The following is a 27,519-nucleotide window of genomic DNA, read 5'->3' as shown; positions in this document are numbered from 1 at the left end:
CGAACTGCCAAGCCATGTCTTCCCTGGACCGGAATCAAGCATCCTAGGACCGGTTTCTGGCTATCAGCCGTCATCAGCCAGGATAGCTTGACTCCAGTGGCGTAGTGAGCACGGGTCCCACGGCTGATGACGGCTGGTAGCCAGAAACCGGTCCTAGGATGCTTGATTCCGGTCCAGGGAAGACATGGCTTGGCAGTTCGGGCTGGACTGTTCCCATGAGGCACAGGTTCAAGTCTGATTTGCATATGGCCATGTCTGAACTGGGGTGGCGTAGTGGGCAAAAGAACGATGGATTTAACCCAGATCTCTTGACTGGGGGAGAATGTCTGCATTGTCAGCATTCCGTCCATCATTTGTTTGTTGTAACGCTTTTCGCCCTAAGTGGGATGGGTATGCCCAGACGTGGGTCCCGTGCTCACTACGCCACTGGAGTCAAGCTATCCTGGCTGATGACGGCTGATAGCCAGAAACCGGTCCTAGGATGCTTGATTCCGGTCCAGGGAAGACATGGCTTGGCAGTTCGGGCTGGACTGTTCCCATGAGGCACAGGTTCAAGACTGATTTGCATATGGCCATGTCTGAACTGGGGTGGCGTAGTGGGCAAAAGAACGATGGATTTAACCCAGATCTCTTGACTGGGGGAGAATGTCTGCATTGTCAGCATTCCGTCCATCATTTGTTTGTTGTAACGCTTTTCGCCCTAAGTGGGATGGGTATGCCCAGACGTGGGTCCCGTGCTCACTACGCCACTGGAGTCAAGCTATCCTGGCTGATGACGGCTGATAGCCAGAAACCGGTCCTAGGATGCTTGATTCCGGTCTAGGGAAGACATGGCTTGGCAGTTCGGGCTGGACTGTTCCCATGAGGCACAGGTTCAAGACTGATTTGCATATGGCCATGTCTGAACTGGGGTGGCGTAGTGGGCAAAAGAACGATGGATTTAACCCAGATCTCTTGACTGGGGGAGAATGCCTGCATTGTCAGCATTCCGTCCATCATTTGTTTGTTGTAACGCTTTTCGCCCTAAGTGGGATGGGTATGCCCAGACGTGGGTCCCGTGCTCACTACGCCACTGGAGTCAAGCTATCCTGGCTGATGACGGCTGATAGCCAGAAACCGGTCCTAGGATGCTTGATTCCGGTCCAGGGAAGACATGGCTTGGCAGTTCGGGCTGGACTGTTCCCATGAGGCACAGGTTCAAGACTGATTTGCATATGGCCATGTCTGAACTGGGGTGGCGTAGTGGGCAAAAGAACGATGCATTTAACCCAGATCTCTTGACTGGGGGAGAATGTCTGCATTGTCAGCATTCCGTCCATCATTTGTTTGTTGTAACGCTTTTCGCCCTAAGTGGGATGGGTATGCCCAGACGTGGGTCCCGTGCTCACTACGCCACTGGAGTCAAGCTATCCTGGCTGATGACGGCTGATAGCCAGAAACTGGTCCTAGGATGCTTGATTCCGGTCCAGGGAAGACATGGCTTGGCAGTTCGGGCTGGACTGTTCCCATGAGGCACAGGTTCAAGACTGATTTGCATATGGCTATGTCTGAACTGGGGTGGCGTAGTGGGCAAAAGAACGATGGATTTAACCCAGATCTCTTGACTGGGGGAGAATGTCTGCATTGTCAGCATTCCGTCCATCATTTGTTTGTTGTAACGCTTTTCGCCCTAAGTGGGATGGGTATGCCCAGACGTGGGTCCCGTGCTCACTACGCCACTGGAGTCAAGCTATCCTGGCTGATGACGGCTGATAGCCAGAAACCGGTCCTAGGATGCTTGATTCCGGTCCAGGGAAGACATGGCTTGGCAGTTCGGGCTGGACTGTTCCCATGAGGCACAGGTTCAAGACTGATTTGCATATGGCCATGTCTGAACTGGGGTGGCGTAGTGGGCAAAAGAACGATGGATTTAACCCAGATCTCTTGACTGGGGGAGAATGTCTGCATTGTCAGCATTCCGTCCATCATTTGTTTGTTGTAACGCTTTTCGCCCTAAGTGGGATGGGTATGCCCAGACGTGGGTCCCGTGCTCACTACGCCACTGGAGTCAAGCTATCCTGGCTGATGACGGCTGATAGCCAGAAACCGGTCCTAGGATGCTTGATTCCGGTCCAGGGAAGACATGGCTTGGCAGTTCGGGCTGGACTGTTCCCATGAGGCACAGGTTCAAGACTGATTTGCATATGGCCATGTCTGAACTGGGGTGACGTAGTGGGCAAAAGAACGATGGATTTAACCCAGATCTCTTGACTGGGGGAGAATGTCTGCATTGTCAGCATTCCGGCCATCATTTGTTTGTTGTAACGCTTTTCGCCCTAAGTGGGATGGGTATGCCCAGACGTGGGTCCCGTGCTCACTACGCCACTGGAGTCAAGCTATCCTGGCTGATGACGGCTGATAGCCAGAAACCGGTCCTAGGATGCTTGATTCCAGTCCAGGGAAGACATGGCTTGGCAGTTCGGGCTGGACTGTTCCCATGAGGCACAGGTTCAAGACTGATTTGCATATGGCCATGTCTGAACTGGGGTGGCGTAGTGGGCAAAAGAACGATGGATTTAACCCAGATCTCTTGACTGGGGGAGAATGTCTGCATTGTCAGCATTCCGTCCATCATTTGTTTGTTGTAACGCTTTTCGCCCTAAGTGGGATGGGTATGCCCAGACGTGGGTCCCGTGCTCACTACGCCACTGGAGTCAAGCTATCCTGGCTGATGACGGCTGATACCCAGAAACCGGTCCTAGGATGCTTGATTCCGGTCCAGGGAAGACATGGCTTGGCAGTTCGGGCTGGACTGTTCCCATGAGGCACAGGTTCAAGACTGATTTGCATATGGCCATGTCTGAACTGGGGTGGCGTAGTGGGCAAAAGAACGATGGATTTAACCCAGATCTCTTGACTGGGGGAGAATGTCTGCATTGTCAGCATGCCGTCCATCATTTGTTTGTTGTAACCACTGGAGAATGATGGCATGCATTAGGGTAATGCTGGTCCAACCAGTTACATACAGCCTCTAGGGTGACAAAAAACAGAGTGCGTTGCTCATGGACGACCCTGAACGGGCTGGGAATATCAGTGCATAGGTGAGTCCCTCCATCTTGAGTTGTTTTTTGGCAGGCAGGAAGGATGCCCGTTGGCGCTGGACTGTCAAGGTTTAATCCAGAGAGAGATATGTTGATATTGTTCATACATTTTGGGGCATTGTTTCTGGCCTTCTGCAGAACCACATCTCAGTCTCTGAAATTGAGAATGTGAGCAACTATAAGTCTCGGTGGTGCCCCCAGGGGAGGGTGATGTACTGGCACCCTATTTGCTCTTTCCACTGAATCCAGCGGGGCAACCTCCGTCTTCAACCATTGCAGAAGGGCACTCCTGAGCTATTGGAGAAGATCCCCATGTAATCAATGGTTCATCCAGGGGGATAAAAGTAGGCTCAAAATTACAGCAGCTGTACGCTTCAGGTCATGAGAGATCCTGAGTGCTGCAGTAACCCGATCCCATGAGAATAGGAGGAAGCTCCTCAGTGGGGACATGTTTAGTAAGGAGCACAAAGGTGCCGGAGAGGTTGAAGGCCTGGGAGGGCCACACAACACCGTTGATCCTATCCCTGCAGCTCGCCTGGCCAAGCTCACCTGTATTGTCAGTGCTGTTATCGGCAGGAGCGTGCCCAAGCAGCACTGCCGCTCAGGCAGGGGCGGAAGGCGGTCAGCATGTGTGATCTACCACTCCCAGCGCCAGTATGGTTCACGAGTCTGTTGCAGAATAAAGCGAATCCCCCGGGCCGGCTCCTCATGCAGCACGTGGGCCCCCGAACGTCCACTGAGCTGCTCAACAGCCCAGGGCAGCAGAATGGGAAAATCAGAGAGGACCCCCAGTGAGCCCGTCTCCGAATAAGGTGAATCTCCTGGGTAGGTCCTGCGATCGGCGTCTGTGGCATCCCACACTGCCGGCCTCTTATACTGGTTGCTGTGCCTGGGCCCCAGAGAGTTTGCCCAGCTGCTTGAATATCTTGGGCAGCACGGGGAAGAAAACCAAAGAGGGTTTATGAGTGGTGGCAATCTCAGTGTACCACTAGCGCTGGCTAGGGTGTGTCAAAAAAAGGGCAGAAATTGTCAGGGCCATGATGTGCAGCCGCTGGGCGGTCTTCCATGCAGTTGGTCCGTCTGCATTCATGCGCCGGCTTGTGCTGTAAACATTTTGGTCCCAAGTGCCTCTGAGGGCGTAAGCAGGGAGTCCCCGCACAGGGATTGTGATACAGCCCCCCTTGCGACATGGATTATGTGAGATGTGCATGGTTTTTCAGGCACCCAGTGGGAGCACTAGAGATGTGCATTCACCAGCTTCGGTGGTTGGCCACACCCCCCCAGAAGTCCCTCTTATGGACATATTTTCACTTGCAAATTATTCTACTGGAATTTATTTTAGGGCAAATGGGGCCTTGGGTGACAAACACAATACTAGGCTCACTCAGCATGTCCATTTATCTCCTAAATTGGTGCATTGTCAGCTTTGCCCAAGCTGCCTGACCATGGTGTCAACAGTCAAAGGGTACCACTTGGCAAAAAAGGACCTTCTCCTATGGCAAGCTCCACATTCTTCACTCCACTCTTGCCAAAGCAGATACCACAAGCTAATATCTTTGTATTTCTTTTTACTAATTCAAGAGGCGCGATAAGCGGGATTTGCGTATTAGAGAAGGATGAGCATCAATGGACAACCCCTTGGCATCACTGAGTACCATTGAAGGTGGGTGCTATGTTGTTGTTAGCAACACTGCTGGTACTCAAAACTAACAGGCCTGGACACAGCATTCTGTTAATGGCTTGATGGATGTGGCACAATGTTAGAATATCCTTCATGCATTTTTATCCAGTTTGGGCACCACGTCTCAGGCACAGCCAGATTTGAAATGGAAAGTATTTCAGCAAAGGTTTGGCCAGCGATCACAGTGAGGGGGTTTACAGCCTAGATTTTGGACACATCATTATCAGTAGATGACGACATTACTCTACTTCCTTTTACGGCTTCAGGAACCACTAAGAGTCGTCTATCGAATGGGTTTAAATAATAATTATATATTGAGTGCCATTTATACTTTAGGCATTTTTCTCTGTCCCATTCCTCTTGAACCTTTCTCTGAAACTCTTCAATCAATCAGTGGTTTTGAAGCACGCTACTCACTCGTCAGGGTCTCAAGGTGCTGGTGTGTGGGAGGGGCAGAGGGAACTCTTGCTCTCTAACTATGGAGCTGGAAGCTGATATCTGAAGATTCTGCAAAGTCCTGTAACCACACTGTTCAGGAAAGTCCACAGGCTGCAGCAGAACTGAAGCTCTAGTATGGGCCAACGTTTTTGTCAAACATTGAAAATGCCCTAATCCTCCTTTTCAGGTGTAGCTGTTAGCTGTCTAGTTATGAATGACTTTCTGTGGGATATAACAAGAATTTAAAATTGGCTTACAGCCTGCTCACTATTTTCATTGGTGGCTTTGTTGCTCTGGTTTGCTTGCTACTTATTCGATGGCTTTCCTTCCTCTTCTCTTTTTTCTCCCTCTTCCCGGAGGACAGCCTCTTCGCCATCCTATTGACTGGCTGTCTTGTATCTCATCACTGCTCACTTACAGGGAACTTCTTTTTTATTTTTTATTAAATCAATCCATGAGTGTGATATGTTTTCTAGTGCTTTCCTTTGTGTGCTTCTCTCTGTGCCAAAAGGATCATGCGCTGTGCTGCTCTCTCCCTCCTGTGCTGCTTTCTTGTTCATGTGCTTCTCTTTTATCAATCCCCGTCACCCACTATCCTTGTTGCTGTCCCTCTTGTGTGCTGCTTTTCCCTTCAGTTACCCAACAGGCTATATTTTTACTGTCACACCACCACTTCTTGTTACTTTACTTCTCCTCCTCCAACTAGCATGCTATTAAAGCGTCTGGCAGCTGCCATTTGCTGTTGTGAACTCTGCTACAAGAAAAGCACTTTTACACACTTACGTTTTTTTACTTTACTGACTTAAACGGTGTCCGCAATCTAACATTGGTCACCAAAAATGAAGAATATGGTGCCTGTGTCATTCTGTAGGAGGATGCATTCATTTGTGTACATACTTTGTAATGCATGCACAATCCTATGTTTTAATGCATGGACACGCCTACAGGGTGATGCAACCAGCAACAGCAGTGGCACATTTGCGTCTCTTTTTTAAATTTCGCCGAGGCTGCACAGCATCAGCATACAGCATTGGTGCAGTGAAATGGTCTGCTAGATCCATGTGATTTTCCAATGTTTTTCATTATGCCAACACAGTGGCTGTGACTAAATATGCCAACATGCACTTCTCAGAAGAACTAGAAAAAAGGGCAGATTCTTTGCTCAGTAACACAGAAAAACCACTCAGGTTCAGGCAAAACAGTTGTATGTTGTTCTTTAGATATTAACAGTATTGACCTACACTAACATCACTTCCAGGCTATCTCCTATCACAACATCCTAGGGTAAGTATATAATAACTATTCTTAACCCTACTCAAACTTATCTTGGGAGAAGTGTAGAAGTAGACTTGGAAACAGAAATCATATACTTACCCAACAAAGCAGTGGAAGGTCGATGTAGTGGATGCAACTTTCTTGTCATCCGATCTACTGAATTTTGTATACTAAGCCCACTGCCCCCAAAACAAAACAGGTCACTGAGGTGAAAACCGTGGCATCAGGATCCTCATGTGTCTGCACGCTCATACCATCATGTTCTGTCCATGATGGGATGAGCAGGCAAGTCATCTTGCATCAGTGTGTGGATCGATACAGGTACCACCAGGCTACTCATGCTTTTTGTCCACTGTACGCTAAACTGAAGCAGGTGCTGGAAAAGGCGGGTATGCCCTGGAACTGGAAAAATAATTGCCCAGCCCTACCCCACTTGTGCTGGAACTGCTATCTACTGTGCTGACTCTGCTGAGCTGGCCTTATGCTCTCACTTTCCCGCTTCCAAACCTCTTCCTGCTTGATTTATAAAGAGTTCTTAATTGACTACGACAATATTATGTTCCATAACTTATAACGGAAATACCAAAAATATTCAAAAAATACATAGCTGACAGTAATATGATCCACAAACAGGCAAAAAATGGTTTAAATTCTATTTACAAAGTTGATAGTAGTAAATGTAAAATATTATAAAATATAAAAATTAATATAATGTAAAGTAAATACATTCCACCATTTAATACTATATATTAATATATATTTATATAAACATACACACACATTTATATATAGTATGACATACTAAAGCATAAGTTACTATTGCTAATAATAAATCTCAAACAAAATTTTAAATTACAATTTCAAATTCAAAATACAATACAACAATTAAACAATGTACACAATTATTTAATATAAAAATTACTCAATAAAAAATGAATTACAATTCATTAAAATATTTCTGATTAAAATTATTCCCAAACCTAGTCCCCTACAAAACCAGCAACCCACTGCAATATTATAAATAACTAACAACATTAAAAAAAACGACATCACTTAAAATTACAAACTACATTTTATTAAAAAAAAATTTAATTTTTTTTTATTGTGTCAACAACCATTACAGAGTCCGGTACAACCGGGATTCTCAGTAGAGTCAATATGAGTCAGTATTACATCTAAGCTGTTGACGTCTATTATATCAATACAAACCAGGAAAGAAAAAACATGGTGAGCTATAACGTTATGTAGAGAACAATGAGAGAGCTAGGGAAAAGGAGAGGTACGTCCGTATCCCCTGAATGTAAATAAGTTTTATCAATGGTGGACGGACCCAATGTAGTGTGGTACGATCACTGTGAGACAGTGTTTGGGAACCCACTAGGTAGGTTAAAAGACCCCTCACACACCAACCTGGTTGGTGTCATGCTTCATCATCGGGGTCCCAACCGGGTGGCCGAATGCCCCCCGGTTGTGCTGCGACACCTGGCTACAGCGGAGCTGGTGTGGTGCAAGAGTGTGATGTAGTGATAGTTAAAAATATCTCTGAGAATCCTTGCCTTTAGGAAATTTATTACTGGCGGCTCAGGATATAGATTAAAAAGCAGGGTATGTGATGCAACTACGAAAGAAATAATTATCTACTAGTTGTCGGTGTTGTAGGTCTACATGTTTCAGCTCTCGTGTAAAAATGTGGAGCTTTCGTCAGGACCAGTGCAGTAAGTGAGTGGCAAAGTGCGAAGTGCCACGTGGTAAGTGAAAAAGATAAAAAGGTGGTTTACCTACACACTCGCTAAGGTGTGTGGACCCAGTGTCGGCACAATTGCGGACACTGCAGCGCAAAACCTGTGGAAGGAAACAAGACAGCACAAGAACACATATGAGACTGCCACTTTGGTGCCGTGGATTTATAGCAACTATAAAATGCAATCTTAAGTGCTGTGATAAAGCAAACCTGTCTTCAAGGATCGTACCATTGGTGACACACGCACTATGGAGGTGTATCATGCTGCTAGGCGTATAAAAAACGGAGGCAAGACAATTAGAGATGCTAGGTAAACGCGAAGTGCTCTGTGAACTATGTGTGCCAGGTGGTAAATAACACGGCACTACTACAGTAAACAACAGATGGTGGATTATACACATATGGTGCCTGGTGAGTTTGCCGGCAATGATCTGGTTGAGAAGGAACCGTGAGACCTCGAACGAGGTGTGTCACAGTGAAAGACCCAGTGAGCGCTGGTAAGTCGAGGCTGAATGGAGCCATGAGGAAAGCGCTTTAATAGTTCGTAGTGGGCGCTGTTTACTAAACAGGATGCGCAATGCAGGGAAGGAAACGTTAAGACATTAAAATAATTACACTATGGCTGAGTGAGTGCGCTGTTCAGGAAACGGGAGGGGGGGCGCTCCTCACGTCAATTCTGTAGAAGAAAGAAGTTACACGTCTCAGGGGTGAGGTAGGGTAGGATATAGTAATCCCCAGGGAAAAATGCAAACGCCACCTTACTTGGTTGAGGAGCTACCATCGCCTGGCACCTACTGTGGTCTCCCGAAGTCCCGGATGCTGTGGTACCCCCGGAAGGGAGAGGTTAAATGGTGAAGTGCTCCATTGCGTACCCGCGGGCTTGCTGGTGAACATGGGCGGGGCCGCGAGGACTGCGCATGCGTGAAGGAGCAGCGTGGGCCTGGCGCGCATGCGTGAATGCTGCGGGGGTGCCTAGGAGAAAAGCGCCCGCTCCAAAGAGAGAAGTGTGCACGGCGCGCATGCGTAGGTGCTCCGGGGGCGCGGAGAGGAAAGGGACTGGCATAGAGATGTCACTAAACCTGCGCGTGCGCAGTAAGGATAAGGCCAGAGATGCTGAATAGCAAGAAAGGGCCTGTGGGGGAGACAGGAAAAAGCCGGTACTGATGTTAGTTAGGGCTAAGAGAATTAAGAACTCGAGGGAGGTTGGGATGCTGAATAAAGCAGAGACATGTATTAGACAGAAACACCAGGGAGAATCAAGGTTGTCTGAGCCTATTCCAGGGAAAAATCAGGATTTTCTCAGACAGTTCCAGGGGATATTATCGTTCAGGCCGGTGATGTGGCTGGACAGTCGATATATCCATCTCTGTTCCTGTTCCAGGAGGCGGGTCTGGATGTTGGGAAGGTTATGATCTAAGGCTTCCAGTACGACCCATCTCATCATTGGTCGTGTGGCCTTTTTCCCAAAAATGATTGGTCATTTTAGTGGTATTTTTCTTACAGCGTATCGTGCTGCGGTGTTCGCAAATGCGGGTTTTGATTTTCCGAGTAGTCATACCAATGTAAATGAGGTTACAAGGGCATACGATCCGGTACACAACATTCTCTGTATTACAGTTGGTATGTTTGCGTAATTCCCATGTTTTTCCAGGTTCAAGGTTGAGGTTTTTGGTTGTCTCTGTGATGTGACAGACGCTACAGTTACCGCAGGGGAAATGCCCTTTGATGTTTGGGAGACCCCAGGAGTTGAGCACCGTGTTCAATGGTCTGACGGGGAGAGCCGGTCTGGTAGATACAATAGTGTCCTTGATGGATTTCGCTCTTTTTGTTGAGAGAAGGGGAGGTTCCCATTTCAGGTTGCCTGTGTTCAGGATCTTCCAATTCTTTTTGATGATTTGGGAAACTTTATTGGTCACCGTATTGTAAGTGGTTACGCACGTCAGTGGAGGAGGGGTGGGTTCTCTAGGGTAGGTTTCCAGTAAGCCTTTGCGGATTTGGTTTCTGGCCCTCTTATTAGCGGTCTTGGTTATGTGAGTTGGATAGCCGCGTTGGTGCAGCTTGTGGCAAAGATCTTTGGCTTGCACTATGTAATCTTTAGGGTCACTGCAGTTTCTGCGAAGTCGCAGAAATTGGCCATACGGGAGGTTTTCACGGAGGGCTCTGAGGTGAAAACTGGAAAAATGAAGGAGGGAGTTGCGGGCAGTGGGTTTGAAGTGTGTCTTACTCATGAGTCCTCCTGAAGCTGCTTTTATGTCCAGATCTAGGAAAGTGGTCTGGTGCCTGTCAAAGCTGTGTGTGAAACGCAGGTTAGGGTCACACGTGTTTAGCCAGTCACAGAAGATGGTAAGTGATTCGCTCGAGCCTTCCCAGATAAGGAGGATGTCATCAATATAGCGTTTGTAGAATTTGATTTGTGGGATTCGTGGTTGGTTGTTAATGAGCAGATGTTTGGTCTCAAAGTTAAATACATACAGACCCGCTATACTGGGAGCGAAAACGCTCCCCATCGATGTACCATACTTCTGGAGATAGAGTTTGCCCTCATATTCAAAGTAGTTTTCTTTGAGCGCCAGGGTAGCGCACTTCAGTACGAACGAGGGAGGCGTGTGGTATTGCCAATCGACCTCGTTGAGGGCTTCTTCTAGTACTCGTAGAGTGTCATCTTGGGGGAGGCTGGTGTACAGGCTTTCTACATCTAGTGATACCAAAAAAGATGTGTTCGGGTCATAGTGTATGTTCGCTAGGAGTCCTAAGAGGTCTTTGGTGTCTTTGAGGTACGTGCTGGTTGACTGGACCAGAGGTTGTAAAAAAAATGGTCGCAGAAGCGTGATAGGGGTTCCAGCAGGGACCCGATGCCTGAGACGATAGGGCGACCAGGGGGAGGGGTTTTGTTCTTGTGGATTTTAGGAACAGTGTAGAAATATGGTATTTTCCCTTGTGTGGTGGTAAGGAATTTGGCCTCGCTTTTGGAGATCTGGCCAGTCTGTTCCGCTTCTTCCACCAGGGTTTGGATGCATGTTTTCAGGGAAGTGCTGGGGTCATGTGTGAGCCGTTCATAGTTCTTTGTATCATTGAGTAAACGCTGACATTCTTGGTGATAATCCTCTTTGTTGAGGATTACCGTACCTCCCCCTTTATCGGCTGGTTTGATTATTATCTCAGGGTTGTTCTTCAGTGATTGTAAGGCCATGCGTTCTGATCTGCTAGTGTTTTGGAACGTGTGGGGTTCCTTGAGAGCTTCGATTTCCTTAAACACCGCTTGCTCATAGACCAAGATTTCTGGTGGAGTAGAGCTAGGAGGTGGCATGAAGGTGGATTTCACCCGTAAGGTGGTGTCCCCCTGGTCTCTAGGGTCAGTGAGAGTGGGGGTGTTCTCAAAGAAGGCCTTAAGTTTGAGTTTGCGGAAAAATTCAGCTAATTCGCAATGCAGTTTGAATTTGTCAAGTTTGGTCATGGGGGCATAGCCAAGGCCTTTCTCTAGGATGGCTTCCTCTGTAGGTGTTAGGATGTGTTTGGAGAGGTTGGTGATGAGACTTAGCGTGTGCTCGGGCCTGGTTGTTGGTCTCTGGTTTGGCTCCTTGTCTGTGCTCCCTGTGGAGGGTTGTCTTGCCAGTGTACTGTGTTCCCTCTGCGTCTCTTTCCGCGACCTCTTCGGCCTCTTCCTAAAAAAGGCTGCGGTTGGTTCTGGTTCATGTATGGTGGTGGTGGACCAAATGGTGGATTCCAACCGTACCCGAACTGTGGGTGTATAGGGGGATACATGGATGGGTATAGTACGTTGGGTCCCCGGGGTCCATGGTTGTTGCCACCCTGTTGGGTCCCCTCTACCTTGCTGACGTCTGCGGTAGCTGCTGTTACTGGAGCCGCTGCTCCCTGATGAGTCTTCATCTGATGATGTGCCTGACATGTCAGTCCGATGAGGTGGTTGGTAGTCAGCTTCGGCGTAAGGGTAGGTCTTCGCATAAGAGAATCTTTTGAGGTCCTACTGGAATTTGGTAATTTTGCTTTGGGTGAGGCCTTCTTTGTATTCGTTTATTTCTTTATTAGTTTTCTCTAGTTTCTTCTTGAATGAGGAAAGAGTAGCTTTGAAGTGAGTTTCCGTGGCTTGTATTTCAATGAGGAATGCGTCAGAGAGGCGTTTAGATGTTTGGATGATGAGGATCATCCAGTCACGCGTGCATCTCCATGCTATTTGTGCCCAATCTTTTCGGAAGGTGGGGCCTTCTAGAAAGATGCGTGGGGCATTAGTGACTATCAGGCCTCTTGGTGCAGTGTTGTTCCGTAAGTACTCGGTTAGAATTACTCCGTGGAGTATAGTTCTGATCCGGTTGCGTTTCTTTTCATTAAGGTTATCACAATCAGCTGTTTGAGCAATGGAGGTTGCCAAGTTGAAATCTGCCAGTAATGGAGGGTTGTCAAGTACACTATTGACATCATCCAATGTGAACCCTAAACCTGGGTTCTCAGCCATAGTGAAAAAAGGGGGGGGGGGGGGGGGGGAGTGCGCAATATATAGAAAAATATCTCACAGCTGTGCGCTGTGAATGAATGTAGAGAACAATGAGAGAGCTAGGGAAAAGGAGAGGTACATCCGTATCCCCTGAATGTAAATGAGTTTTATCAGTGGTGGACGGACCCAATGTAGTGTGGTACGATCACTGTGAGACAGTGTTTGGGAACCCACTAGGTAGGTTAAAAGACCCCTCACACACCAACCTGGTTGGTGTCATGCTTCATCATCGGGGTCCCAACCGGGTGGCCGAATGCCCCCCGGTTGTGCTGCGACGCCTGGCTACAGCGGAGCTGGTGTGGTGCAAGAGTGTGATGTAGTGATAGTTAAAAATATCTGAGAATCCTTGCCTTTAGGAAATTTATTACTGGCGGCTCAGGATATAGATTAAAAAGCAGGGTATGTGATGCAACTACGAAAGAAATAATTATCTACTAGTTGTCGGTGTTGTAGGTCTACATGTTTCAGCTCTCGTGTAAAAATGTGGAGCTTTCGTCAGGACCAGTGCAGTAAGTGAGTGGCAAAGTGCGAAGTGCCACGTGGTAAGTGAAAAAGATAAAAAGGTTGTTTACCTACACACTCGCTAAGGTGTGTGGACCCAGTGTCGGCACAATTGCGGACACTGCAGCGCAAAACCTGTGGAAGGAAACAAGACAGCACAAGAACACATATGAGACTGCCACTTTGGTGCCGTGGATTTATAGCAACTATAAAATGCAATCTTAAGTGCTGTGATAAAGCAAACCTGTCTTCAAGGATCGTACCATTGGTGACACACGCACTATGGAGGTGTATCATGCTGCTAGGCGTATAAAAAACGGAGGCAAGACAATTAGAGATGCTAGGTAAACGCGAAGCGCTCTGTGAACTATGTGTGCCAGGTGGTAAATAACACGGCACTACTACAGTGAACAACAGATGGTGGATTATACACATATGGTGCCTGGTGAGTTTGCCGGCAAGGATCTGGTTGAGAAGGAACCGTGAGACCTCGAACGAGGTGTGTCACAGTGAAAGACTTTAACGTTAGCCCTCAGTTGTACATTTTATACATTTAATAACAATTATGCCAAAAATACTTGCATCTAAAATAATTATAGCAACAAACACATTAAAATAATTTTAATAAACATATTTTTACAACAATGTTGCTGAAAACGATATTTCAAACAACAATATTCTTAAAAACGATATTATCTACCAAATACAAAAATGTTCTTGATAACAATATTCTATAACCGAGATATTTTTGCATCTCAATATGTTTTCTGATGTTTATGTGCCACAATATTTTAAACTCAACGTAACACAAAGACTGGACAGTGGACAATGAAGCAATAGTTGATTCCAACTTAAGCAACAGGCCATCCACTGTGAATCAAGAACATAAAATATCATCAAGAGATTCTACTAAAGTAAAGATAACATACCCAACTGCTGTCAGGTCCCAGATCCAGGTCTCCGGGAAATGCTTCCGGACCTGCTCTTCCACCTTCGGTTGAGATTCTGGTAGGACCTTGGCATCCAGAGCTGAGCTTTCTGGCATGGATGCAAAGAGAAAATAAACACAACTATTGTAATTGAGCAGAAGACCGTGATATTGTGCCTCAATGAACCACCGGATAGACCTGCTGGGTGAAATGCAGGTAAGAGGTCTAGCGCGTGCAATAAATCTCTGTCACTGCACATGCCTGATACAGTCTCTTCGGCATGATTTATCAGTCAAAGAGTGAGGATTTGACAAAATGTTTGGTGTGAAATTTGGTGAAAAAATTATTATTGAGTGTAGAAAATGCTTCTCAGCCACTCATTCTTTTTCACTATCACTGCCTGTCTCTGCGGGAAACAACCTTTACAATGCAGTCATTACATCGCACTACCTTCACAACGCAGCATCCTTTACATTGCATGCTATTACAACGCAGCTATTACATCGCATGTCACTATAACACATGTCATTACAACGCATGTCACTACAACACAGTCATTATATCGCACTACCTTTACAACGCAGTCATTACAGCGCAGCATCCTTTACATCGGATGCCATTACAACGCAGCCATTACATCGCATGTCACTACAACGCAAGTCATTACAACGCAATATAAGGTAAGAAATGGGGAATAGTCATTTTTACCCCTACACTATCCAACACTTACCCTACTGTTGCCCTAAAAGTAATGTGTTGTAATGGTATGCGTTGTAATGGAATGCAGATATCCCCCCCTCGTGGAGGGGAGCAGAAATTGTACCAGTTTTTAAAAAAAGGGATAAAGCAATTGCAAGCAACTACAGACCAACTAGTCTAATAGACTCGATCCAAAAAATTATAGGTCGTATGTTTCTTAATGAAATCCAAACATGGATGGATGATCAGGATATTTTAAGTCCAATGCAGGCAGGGTTCCGTTCCCGAACAAGCACAATTGACCAAGTTTTCCGTTTTGTTAACCTATATTGGAAGACAGTGGTCTTGGGAAACGGCGCCCTATATGCGGTGTTTGTGGACTTAAAAGCTGCTTTTGATTTGGTACCTCGTAGAAGGCTTTGGCAGGTATTGAGGGAAATGGGCATTGCACCCGATCTCCTTACCGTGATAATCCGCTTACATGAGGGAAATGTTGCACGGGTGCGATGGGGGGGCGTGGGGGAGGTGACTGAGGACTTCCCGGTTGGCAGGGGTGTGCGGCAGGGGTGCGTTTTGGCGCCTACCCTGTTGTCACTTTTTGTCAACGGGGTGGCCGGTCGCCTCTCACTGACCCCCACCGACGCACCGGTTTTGGCAGGAGTGCGTATTCCTATCCTCTTGTTTGCGGATGACACGCTAATTATCTCAAAGACACCGAGTGGCTTGCAAAAGGCTCTGGTGTGCTTTGAAGAATTCTGCTCAGAAAGGGGTTTGGAAATTAACACGGGGAAAACGAAGTTCATCTCCTTTAATGCCCATAAATCCTTCAAGGGAAAGATTTTTATGAACAAGCTACCTTTGGAGGAGGTTACATCATTTACATATTTAGGCATAACATTGCAGAAGGATATGCGCTGGGGATGCCAGTTGGATCGGGTTTTATTACAACATAAGCAAAAATCAGGTGCGCTTTTGTCTAGGTTTAAAACCTCGATTACCAAACCAATCTCACCAGTTTTGGAAATCTATGGGACGAAGATTCTGAGTTCATGCCTATATGGAGCTGAACTTTGGGGATTTGATAATTTGAACAGCCTGAAGGTATCAGAAAATGCGTTTCTACGTAAGGTTACAAACCTCCCTTCAAGCACACCAATGCGTCCCCTTTTATTGGATCTTGGCAAAAAACCAGTTGAACATCTGGCGAAGCTCCGTCCAATATTATACTAGCGGCGGCTTTGGTGCACAGATGAACTTGCCCATTATAGGAGCGGTTTTGTGGACATAATAGAATCTGATAGGTCCCAAAAAATAAAGTGGTTATACGGGATCAAACTTCTCCTGGGCAGTATAGGCCTGATCGGACTTTGGAATGATCCTGTTAATGCTGTCTTCCCACCCAAGGAAAATCTGAAAACAATATACTGGGAATGGGTCTATAAGTTGGAAATTTCCCAAGGGCTTTCCACTCATTTATCATGCCGTGTTTTCGATCTAAAAACCTACCCTCTGCTAGAGGAGTACTGGGATATCATTGAAAAAACTATAGATCGTAAATTATATTTCCAGTTAAGGGTGGGCACCTTACCTGTCGCAGAATTCACCTCCAGATGGGGGGGACAAGGCACTAAGAATGACAAGTGTTATAGATGTTTGGAAGAACGTGAGACCACAGGACATGTATTATTCTTCTGTCCAATGTATGCAGTACCCAGGGAAGTATGGATAAAACCAATCTGTAAATACCTGGGTATTAGAAGTTATGCATCAGCTCTCCGCATTCTGAGCACAAACCCTGCACCTCCGATCTGTATAGCTGTGGCCAAATTTTTAGGATGGGCCTGGGGCATAAGGTTAAAAACCATGAGGAATGCTGAAACTCTCCCTTCTTAAACCCATATGGTATTACCCAAACTCTATTTGATGTAATTACTATTATTTATGGGTAGAAAAGCCACGTGATATTAAAGTCTAACCATGTTAATTTTCATGTAATATAAGTCTCCATGGACCGGCTTCATACAGAATGTTTTAACTTCATGTTTTAAATTGTTAGCTTTATGGTTATTCAATTTAATTGTATTTTAACTTTTTAGGTAATTTATAAATCTTTTCATCTTATGTAACAATTGTAAATGTGCTTTTATGACTTAAATGCCGAATAAAGCTTTATTGATTGATTGGTAATGGAATGCGTTGTAAATGTAGTTTCTAAAAATGCGTTGTGATGGCATGCGATGTAAAAACATGCGTTGTAATGTATGTTGCGATGTAAAAACTGTGTTGTAAAGGCATTCGTTGTAAATGTTTGCGTTGTATCATCATACATCCGTCTGTGCCTCTCACGTATCAGTTGGTGCAGATGTCTGGAATAAAGGGGCCGATTAAGATAGCGGTCAGACGAGCATCCGACTGCCATCGTTGCAGAATGGGACAGACCGACAGGTAGTCGGTGGTCCCACCCGCCAAATTAGGATCTGACTGCCTTGGAGGTGGTCGGAAACATGCCTATGTGTATTGAGGCTTGTGCTGCGGCCCGTAAAAGGGCCGCAGCACAAGTCCCAATGCAAAGGAGGATGTTTTCAAACATTCCTGCACCCTGTGGAAGGCACTGCACGGTGCAGGGATGTATAGGGGGGCACCAAAAATGCCCCCCAGGACCCATAGAGGAGGACCTCAGGAGACAGGGGCCCTGCTGGGGGCCCCAAAAACGCCTTTCCACCAGCTTTTTCACATCTGAAGAACCAACGTGAAATGGCTGGCAGAAAGGTGGATTGTAATCCCCACGGCAGTACCTGAGAAGGCACCGCCTCTATTGTGGGGAATGCGATTCGACCGACCGCCCGACAGGCTCTTTGACGCGATCAGAAGCTATCGGTCATTCTCTGGGTCAATGCGGTCGGACTGACCGCATCCTAATGCGGTGGACTGACCGAGGTTAGAGATGTCAGTGGGACCGACGGTAAGTCAGTGTCAATCAGGGCCGGACTGGGACCCAAAACCAGCCCTGGCAAAGTGCTTGGCCAGCCCACCAGGGGTTTGGGAGCGTGGCCGAGCTGTTTACCAGGGCCTGTTTCTGCCGATTTCGTTACAGCGGCCGATATTGCAGCTATGCTGCAAAACCGGCCCTGTAACAATCAAAACCGGCCCCCCAACCCTAGCGGCCCACTGGGGAAATGCCCAGTGCCCGCTATGGCCAGTCCGGCCCTGGTGTCAATCCCACCGACATCATAATTGACCCCAAAGTTTTTAACACTGGTTGAAAACCAGAGCTTGTTTTCTTGCTTGGACATCCAAACACTAGTGTTTTTTAAATGTATGTGGATTAGTCCAAGTAGCTGTCTTACAAATGCCAGCTAAAGGAATGTTACCTAGAAACGATAAAGAATCACCTTTCTTTCTAGTAGAAGGTGCTTGTGGATCGACGGTAATGTACATTTGAGTTTAATGCAACATATCTGGATGCATTGTACTATCCAACGTGCAATTTCTGCTTTTGAAATTGTGTTTTAATTTTCTAGGGTTTGAGAAAGCAACAAATAACTGCTGTGTTTCCCGAAAGGTTTTAGTCCTATCAATATAATACAGCAATGCTCTTTTAACATCAAGTGTTTGGCCTCTTTCTGCAACTGTCTCCAGTTTAGAAATAAAACACAGGGAGGTCTAGTGTCTTATTTAAGTGAAAAGGAGGTACGACTTTTGGAAAAAGCTTTGGATTCATCCGTAGTCGCATCTTGTCTTGGAAAACCTGAAAGTACGGTCTTTCTATTGTGAATGCATGTAATTTGCTAACCCTTGTCAATGATGTGATAACTACCAAGAAAGGAACCTTCCATGACAGGAACTGTAGGGGGCAGGAATACAAAGATTCAAAAGTTGTGGGCATAAGTCTTGTAAGTGCCACATTAATGTTCCATGCTGGGAGTGCTCAGGGAGGGATAATTCTTTTAAGGCCTTCCATGAAAGCTTTAATGACCGATACGCGAAAAAGAGACCTGTGTTTTTTACTTTCCAGGTATGCTGCAAGGTGCAGTTGTATGGAAGTGTATGCGAGCATTGATATTTGTAGGTGTAGCAGATAACATACTATTTCTTGTAACATGGGTGCACAGGGGTCTATGTGTTGAGCCATACAGTAATGGACAAATCTTTTCCATTTAGCAGCATAACAGGCTCTAGTTGTTGGATGCTGTGCCTCTTTAGGAATGTCCATACACTCTGGAAGCAAATGCAAGTATTCAAATTATATGACTTCAGGAGCCAAATTGCGAAGTTCAGTTGTTACGGGTTGAAAGGACTGGCTCTGGTCCGCTGTGAGGCATATAGCTACACGTCTGGTGTTTCCCAATAGTGGAGGAAGCATTGGAGGACTTGGGGGTGGAGTTCCCACTTGTGGACTTGTTGCTACATTCTGCTGAGCAGGTCTGCCTACCAATTGTCCACTTACGGAAGATATTCTGCAGGGAGTTAGATGTGAGGGCAAAGAGACAAGTCTCCTGCACCAAGCGAGACAACTGTATTGAATGGGTGCCCCCCAGCTTTTTTATGTAATACATTGCCGTCATGTCTGATCGGCGAACAGTTTTCTGAGTGACAGTGGTGACAAAGGCTTTTTGATGCTAACTGGATGGCTACAAGTTCTAGTACGCAAATGTGTAGAGTTTGTTGCTGATCGGTCCATGTACCATGGACTGTGATATCCTCCATATACGCCCCCATCCTAAAAGTGATGCATCTGTGGTAATTGTTATTTGTGGTATTGGGTACAAAAAGGTATGCCCTTAAGTAGATAGGCTGTTCTCCACCTTTGCAGTGACCGATGGACCATGGGTGGAATCAACACTAGATCCTCTAAACTGCCCTTCGTCTGGGACCATTCAGATACTAGACACTCCTGTAGGGGATGCATGTGAAGCCTGGCGTGAATGACAATCGCTATAGAGGATTGCATCATATCCAAGAGGTGCATCATTACTCTGCCTGGCAGATGTGGCTGAAAAAGAGCTTGTTGGTTCTGGAGAGCAGCTTTGGCTGTAAGAGAGTTTGGAGTCACTCCCAGATATATTTGTATCAGGAAAGGCTGCAAGTGGAATTTTGTTGTATTGATTGTGAAACCCAATTTGTGTAACAAGCTCATGGTAGTCTGTATATCTTGCAGGCATTTGTACTCTTTATGAGCCAATCATCCAGTTATGGGAAGACATGAATGTTGTGTCTTCTCAAATGTGCTGCTACAATGCCAGGCATTTGGTAAAGACTCTTAGTGCTGTCATCACCCGAAGGGCAGCACCTTGAACTGGTAATGATGTCCACTCACCAAACATCTGATGTATGGACGATGTGCTGGATGAATGGGGATGTGAAAGTAAGTGCCCTTACCAAATGGAAGTGTTCCAATAATATGTATTGATTACGAGGGGGGAGATCCAATATTGGTCTCAACATGCCGTCCATCTTGAGTATCAAAAAGTATATGGAATACACGCCTCTTCCGAGGTGTTCTTTTGGAACAAGCTCTATGTAGCCTTTCAATAGCAGCGATCTTACCTCCTCTTTAAAAAGGTGGAGGTGCTGAGGGTTGAGTGTCTGTGTGGTGGTGTGCTTGGAGGTTGTGAAGTAAGTTCTAGGTAGTATCCATGCCGAACAATGGACAGCACCCACTGGTTGGTTGTTATTTCAGGCCAGAGTTGATGGTACTGCTGTATGCTTACCCCCAAAAGGTTTTGTATGATCGGGGAAAGTTGTGGTGAGTCATTGTTTCGAAGTGGAGGATCCTTTTCCGGTGGTACCTTAGCCTTTCTCTCTTTGACTACCCCATTTAAATCTACCTCTATAGTATCCCCTAGTGGTTTGCTGGTGATATGCCTTCTGTTGTTTCTGACAGGACTGTGCGTCAGTGGAGGGGGTTTTGGCTCCACCCCGCCCTGAAACCTGTGAAAGGGCTGCTGTCTAGGTGTTGTGGACTGTGAGCCCCCCATGAATTTCACAGTTTGTGTATTTTTTTATTTTTTCCAATTGGGTATCAACCTCTGGGACAAAAAGGTGTTCTCCATTAAAAGGGACTTTTAATCTCAGATTCCATTAACCTGGTCTGATCACACCCTAATTCAGACGCAGCCGCGATGCATCAATGGATTGCGGACGCGGTGGAACGTGTTGCACCGAGCAGAATAGGGAAACCCTCAAGATGTTCCCCCTCTGCCCCGTGGTTCTCCACCACTTTGAAAGATCAAAAAAGCAGATGCAAAAAACTGGAACGGCAGTGGAGACTGGCCGACTGTCTTAACTAAGCAGCCAGATGGGACTATTTTGTAGCACACATCCAGAATGCAGATCACTCGTGCACAGAAGTTTTTTAAGTAGTTCAAACATTTTTTAAACCTAAGGCAATTGAGACGGAAGTAATAGCGTCTGTAGCACTATGTGAAAAAATTGCTAGATATTTTGAAGATAACATTTTAAAAGTTTATGATTCATTTATTCCGATGGAGGCTACTGAGAAAGTGGACACATCACTAGTTGGAGTAGAGGGCGCAACTTTCACTAATTTTACTCAGATTTCTCACCAGGAGGCATTAGTGGAATTACAAAAATGTCGGTCAGGTGCTCCAGATGATCCTTGTCCTCCCAAATTATCGAAATTGCTGGCTTCGTCCTTGACGGACGGCTTTCGCCATGTTTGGAACACTTCTTAAGACACGGGCATCTTTCCAGGCAAATGGAAACATGCGACTCTTCTCCCTCTGAGGAAGAAACAAAATGGCGATCCAGGTGATCTTAGCACTTTGAGACCCATCTCCCTGCTCCAGGAAAAATGCTAGAGAAAATGGTTCAGCGCCAACTGACCATTTTTTTGGAGCAGAACTGCGCCCTTCACGCTACCCAATCTGGCTTTCGAGCGGGTTTAGTACTGAAACCGCTCTGCTCGAGGTGGCAGAGTCTGTAAGATGGACATTGGACCCAGGGGTATCGGCATTGCTGGTGCTCCTGGATTTGTCCGCTGCTTTTGATACTGTCGACCCTTCCATCCTGGTCCAGAGATTACAAGATGTGGGGCTCGGTGGGACAGTGCTAACATGGTTGCAATCCTATTTGAGTGGACGCACACAGAGAGTTGCTCTACAATCTTTTGTATCTAAACCCAAGGAGCTTAATTGTGGCGTCCCCCAGGGCTCAGCCTTAAGCCCACTATTGTTTAATCTCTACTTAGCTCCATTATTTTCCCTTATTGCCAACTGGGGTGTGAAAGCGATTTCTTACGCAGATGACACCCAGTTGGTTCTCTCATTTAAGGAGCGGACGGCAGATGCTTTTAAGAACTTTAAGGGCTGCTTGCGGGATATAGCGCTATGGATGAATGTCCACAAATTAAAGCTCAATGCCGGAAAAACAGAAGTTTTGTTTTTTGGCAAGGGCTCAGCACCAGATCCAGAGATGTGGTGGCCGCCAGAAATGGGTTCACCTCCGACGCCTGCATTGCAGATCCGGAATTTAGGGGTGAAATGGGAGGCGGATCTTTCTTTTTCCCCTCAAATACAGCAGGTCTAGTCATGCTGTTTCAGTATATTGAAAAATCTGCGGAAAGTCCTTAATTTTTTACCAGAGGATTGCCGCAAATCAATAGTACATGCTACAGTCACGTCCAGGCTTGATTACGCCAACAGCCTATACCTTGGTCTCCCCAAATATGCCATTGACGTCTTCAAATGATTCAGAATGCAGCTGCAAGACTGGTTCTACGCATCCCCTTCAAACACCATGTCTCTCCGCATCTTCAGCAGCTCCATTGGCTGAAAGTGGAGAAAAGAATTACATTTAAGGCCCTGATCTTGGTATACCGGGCCCTTAAGGGAAAATGTCCGGGCTACCTGAAGAAAAGACTGAGTTTATAGAAGCAAAATCAAGTGTTGCGATCAAATTCTCAGATCTTGCTGCAGACCCCCCGCTTCGAGAAGGCACGTCTAGGTGGGAGAACCTTCACAGTTGGTGCAGCCTCACTGTGGAATGCCCTACCAGCTGCCCTGCGGCAGGCAAACACTGAAGCCGGTTTCAGGAAAGCCTTAAAAACGTGGCTCTTTTAGGACACCCCAACTTGACCTACTGTTGCATTTTTCGCTGGCCGTAATTCACCAGATGGTTTTTAGCGCCAGGACACCCCTACTTGGGGTAGCCGTCGCGCTCTATAAAATCTTGTATTATTATTTAAAGCCTGATATGCATAGCCAAGCATTCCTGTGTAGAATGTTTGAGGAGTTAATTCCTCGTGCAGGCCAAGGTGCCGCGAATAGTTGCGCTGGAGATTAGTTTGCCCTCCAACACTAATTCCTCATCTCTTTGTTTGTACTGATCCAGTAGATATTGTAACAGTTCCTCGATGTCATCCCATGTTGCTCAGTTGTAATGTGAGAGTAGGCCGACTGAATTGGTTATGCACCAACAATTGGCAAGTACTACCGCCACTCCTGCTGCATCTATTCACTTATTGTCCTTATCTGGAGGATGTGTGCCATCCGTACTCTGGGAAGCTTCCCTTTTCTTAACTGTTGTGACTAGGGAATCTGCTGTAGGATGTCCCTAAATGAAGAGCGGATCATTGGGTGAAGGTTTGTGTTTTTGCTTATTACGAAGTTTTAATACCCTTCAGTTAACTGGGTCTTTAAATATTTCTGTGGAGACTTTAAGCATTGACCCTATCATAAGCAAATAATGCACTGAGCGCTCAGTCTTGGAGTGTTTCAACTAAAAATTCTCCTTCCTCCTCCGTGGTGTGTATATGAACTTTGTGATAGCTGTGTGCTGTAGAGCACTATGAAATGATGTAGTGTCACCTAGTAGTGATGCCTTGGCTGTTGTCTGTACATCTATGTCTGGGTCTGGTAGAACAACGTCATAGGCTCCCCATGGATCTGGACTATCTGGGGCACTCCTATTAGTCATCGTCCTGAGTGTACTGTGCAGGGCTGCCTGTATCAATGTCACCTGAAGTGTCAAGTGGAATACGGCTAGTTGCTTTGTGTTCCATAGTCTTTCTGCCAAGGAGGCTGGGTTTGAGCAATATCCTGCAGAGTCCTTTTATGGCTGGATTTATTTTGGTAATTTTCAGCCTCCAAAAGGCTTTTCATGTTCTTAAGTCCTTGGAGATTTTCAAAGACATTGCCTCATCCTCAACGTTGAATGTGACTTGAACCTTCTTATGTGGCAAATCCTTTTTTTGTGTGCTCCTGTGGCACGGAAACCATTGTCATTGAGTACTTTAATTCCAATGTCTTTTGATGTGTCGATGATGCTTGCATACTCAACGTCATAGGTCTAGTTGACTGACGAATTTGCTGGCACTGATGAGGTAAGTGGCGCCAATAGTATGCTCAGCATCAAAAGCTATGAAGGCATCAATGGCTTTGTCAGCACAGAATTTTGCTTTTGCTTTGAGGGCTGAAAGTCCCGTTCAGTTATGCCCTGTATGCTCTGAGCCCAATTGAGATCGAAGCCATCATCCAGTCTCAGCTCCATTGGGCTATTGGTGTCGATCATAGCCCGAAGGCTACGGCGCACCAAGGTGGTGATGAAAGGACATTCAAGGTAACTGTGAGATGTGTGGGTGGACCAGATCTTGTAGTTGCGGGATGTTTATGGAGCTCTAAAAGTGGTGATAAGGGTTCAACCTTTCTTCGCCACCTGTGTCTAGGAGTTATTCTTCCGTGGAGAATTCAGCCTCGCTGTTGTGACCTAAGCTTTGATCGCAACGAGAACAAAGCATTTTCTTGTTCTTGAACAGATTTCAGGCTCTACCATCCTGTTCGTTATGATCTGGCGACAGACAAAGGTTGCAAACGTCACGCTGATTCGAGAACGAGTACTTCGTCCCATACTGTTGGCACTTTTGAAAGAGCCGGTCTTTTTTACCATCCATTACCTGAAGTAGAGCATTCTCGCGGCATGGAGGAAGAGGTATTGTCAAAGACGCCAGATACAACGTCAACGATCACCAACGGTGTTGTCGTTCGATTCCATTCCATTTTGAGGATGCCAAAGTTGCACAGAGCTCCAGCGCTATATGTCCTAGCCTGACAGCACCAAAAAAAATCAATCTAACATTGGAGCTGTTGAGCATGCGCATTTACTCGAAGAGGGGGAGTCTCAACGCCATGTCGGCAACAAAAAATTCTTTAAAAAAACAAGTTGTAAAGTCCGGGCCCCACACTAGATGCCAGTAGTGTGAATGGCATGGTTATCTGCAGCCAGCACATGCTACGAATATATCTTTCTGTTCTCAAAAAGCAAACATTGCCAGAACAGTCTATAGAACTTAAAAAAAACGGTGTGTGAATGAATTCCTTGTGAAATGACTGAATGCCGTCATTCAGAGTGAGGTTAGCCATTGGCTGAAGTGGACTGACTCACTTCCCCATGCTGTAAGCTGTACTGAGCAAAATAAAACAACAGACCAATAGGTGAAGAGGGCAGGCTGACAGATATACACCGCAGCATATTGTGTTTATAATTGTAATAAAATCAGAAGGTTTTACTAACCCTAGACCTAAAATGCAGGATATTGAAAGAACAACACTGATGCATTCATCATGGTACTGTTGGGTGGGGGTAACTGTCAACTGTTAGTGGAGAAGCTGAGGGTGTGGTATAGGTATGTCCTGTTTGAGGCAACAAAATGTGCCTCCAACTGATGATGGGCAAATGGACGTTACAAACCCAGAGGGCGGCTTGTTCATACCAGTACCTGTTGCACCCTTATTTTATTCACATAGATAGTGACATTAGAACAGCCCATGTAAAGCAATAGGTCATGCAGCATCGACAGAAACCAATTACTGATGAAATTAGCACGCAAAAACTGGTTTATTACAGACGCGTGCAAAGTAATTTAGAGCGCATTCCCTGGGGCCGACAGTTCGGTGGCTTTTAGTTGAGAAAGTCCTCCGACAATAACCCAATAACTCTACTGTGAGTCTTGTTTCCTGTAGAAATGTTTAGAGGCAAAATAGCTTTGGAAAGCCTCATAACAACCCTGAGAACCTAGGAATGGTTTTCGCAAGAAATTTCTCCGAGCATGCTGCATACGTGCAGGCTGACATTTTATCGGGACACCGCTTTTCTATTTTTGGACTTTGCTTTTACATATCAGTGCATTCTGGGAGTTGTAGTCTTGATTCATTTCAATCACCCCACCAAAACGGATTATGATATGTAAAAGCAAAGTCCAGGAATGGAAATGTGGCACCCCAGGGACTTGGAAACATCTGGTCACGGTAGATGGGTGCCTCGTATATTTTCTACACATCACTTTCTGAGCATGCATTCTATTTGAACATAAATCAATAGATTACAGCAGAGGGACCCTGAATATATAGATAAGTGAGGAAGGGATCAGGGAAAGAAACTATTCAAAAAACAAGACTTCCTACACTATACTCTTTAAATTGAGGGCAGTATGTCCATATAGTAAAGTAATACCCACAGTCAGCTGTGTATAAAACTATATTATTTCATTTATGAATTCATTTTTTCATTTATCATTTTTTTCAACTACCTCAGAAAACATATACATAAACATTTTTCATACTGTGTTCTAATACATATAATACACTTCACATCAAACTATTGTAGCACAAATTATGATTAATTGTACAACCATGACATAAATTAGAAAACATATATACCACATATATAACATACAGTTAAAGACAATAAACCTGAAACTCAAGAAAACAACAATATATTGACAATTAAAATCATAGGTTGTAGAGTTTGAACATGGGACCAGCGCCAACGCGCGTTTCGGAGCTCAAGAATGATTTTTACAGGCTCCTTCTTCAGGGCGTATTACAGTGGTCTTTCAGAGAAAGAGGCTTCAAGGCCTAGTTTGATGTCCAACATTCATACATTGGGGTTTAAACATTAGATTTTGACAGCCGTTGGTCTGTGGGTATAAAAAATCACAATAAGTGATTGTGAACGTTATTGAGCTTTTTTTAAATTATTAGAAAAAAGAGGAGCAGGAGCTATAGAAAGGATGAAGAAAGAAGAACCTGTATATACACCCGTGGTGAAACGAACACCCAAGAACAGAATATTTTGTGAGTAAATACCATTATAGTTCCAACAGCCTAAGTATAGAAGGTACAACATTAAAGAAAAGGAGGAATTAGAGAGAGTAATATGTTTGGTAACATACTTGCCAACAAGAAACTCTTATATAAGGGGATACCAGTAATGAAGCTTCCTAAATCTTTAATTTTTAGTGTTTAGGAGGCTACAATGAAAAGAAAAAAATAACCATAATTAGATCTGAGAACATAATTGGAATACCAAGAGAAGCTGGGTAGGACTCACGAGGCTAGCATGAATAGCCGTGAAGTTGGGGTAGAAATATTTCTGATATACAAAAGGAAGTTTCAATTGTATCTGTCCATGGATTATAGAAGGATATATATACAATGAGCATTTAACATAAATGGCCAGGTTATAAGTCAAAATAATACAATGTTCAGATCTCACGATAGGACACAGTGGTTTGTTCAATGAACCAGATGACAAATTATAGGTGGGATTTTTAGAGGAACTTAAGAATAATAGGTAACTTGCTACGATGTCACTAGATATGATAAATAATATGGGAGCCAATATTACGTCGTCAGAGTTAATTCAAT

The 27,519-nt window shown here is 45.4% G+C and overlaps 1 protein-coding gene across 1 annotated transcript in view; it reads right to left on the bottom strand.

The window, feature by feature from the left end:
• LOC146812866 (alpha-2-macroglobulin-like protein 1) overlaps positions 1 to 27,519 on the bottom strand; it is a 252,930-nt gene that overhangs the window by 67,479 nt on the left and 157,932 nt on the right. The window contains exon 18 of the mRNA XM_085619942.1: positions 14,156 to 14,264. Within this exon, the coding sequence (XP_085476068.1) occupies positions 14,156 to 14,264 (109 nt within the window). The remainder of the gene's footprint in view (positions 1 to 14,155; positions 14,265 to 27,519) is intronic.

The sequence above is a fragment of the Triturus cristatus genome, chromosome 7, assembly GCF_964204655.1.
Source record: "Triturus cristatus chromosome 7, aTriCri1.1, whole genome shotgun sequence".
Taxonomy (NCBI): Eukaryota; Metazoa; Chordata; class Amphibia; order Caudata; family Salamandridae; genus Triturus; species Triturus cristatus.
The sequence above is the reverse complement of the archived record's forward strand: the minus strand, read 5'-3'. Positions and strand labels throughout refer to the sequence as shown.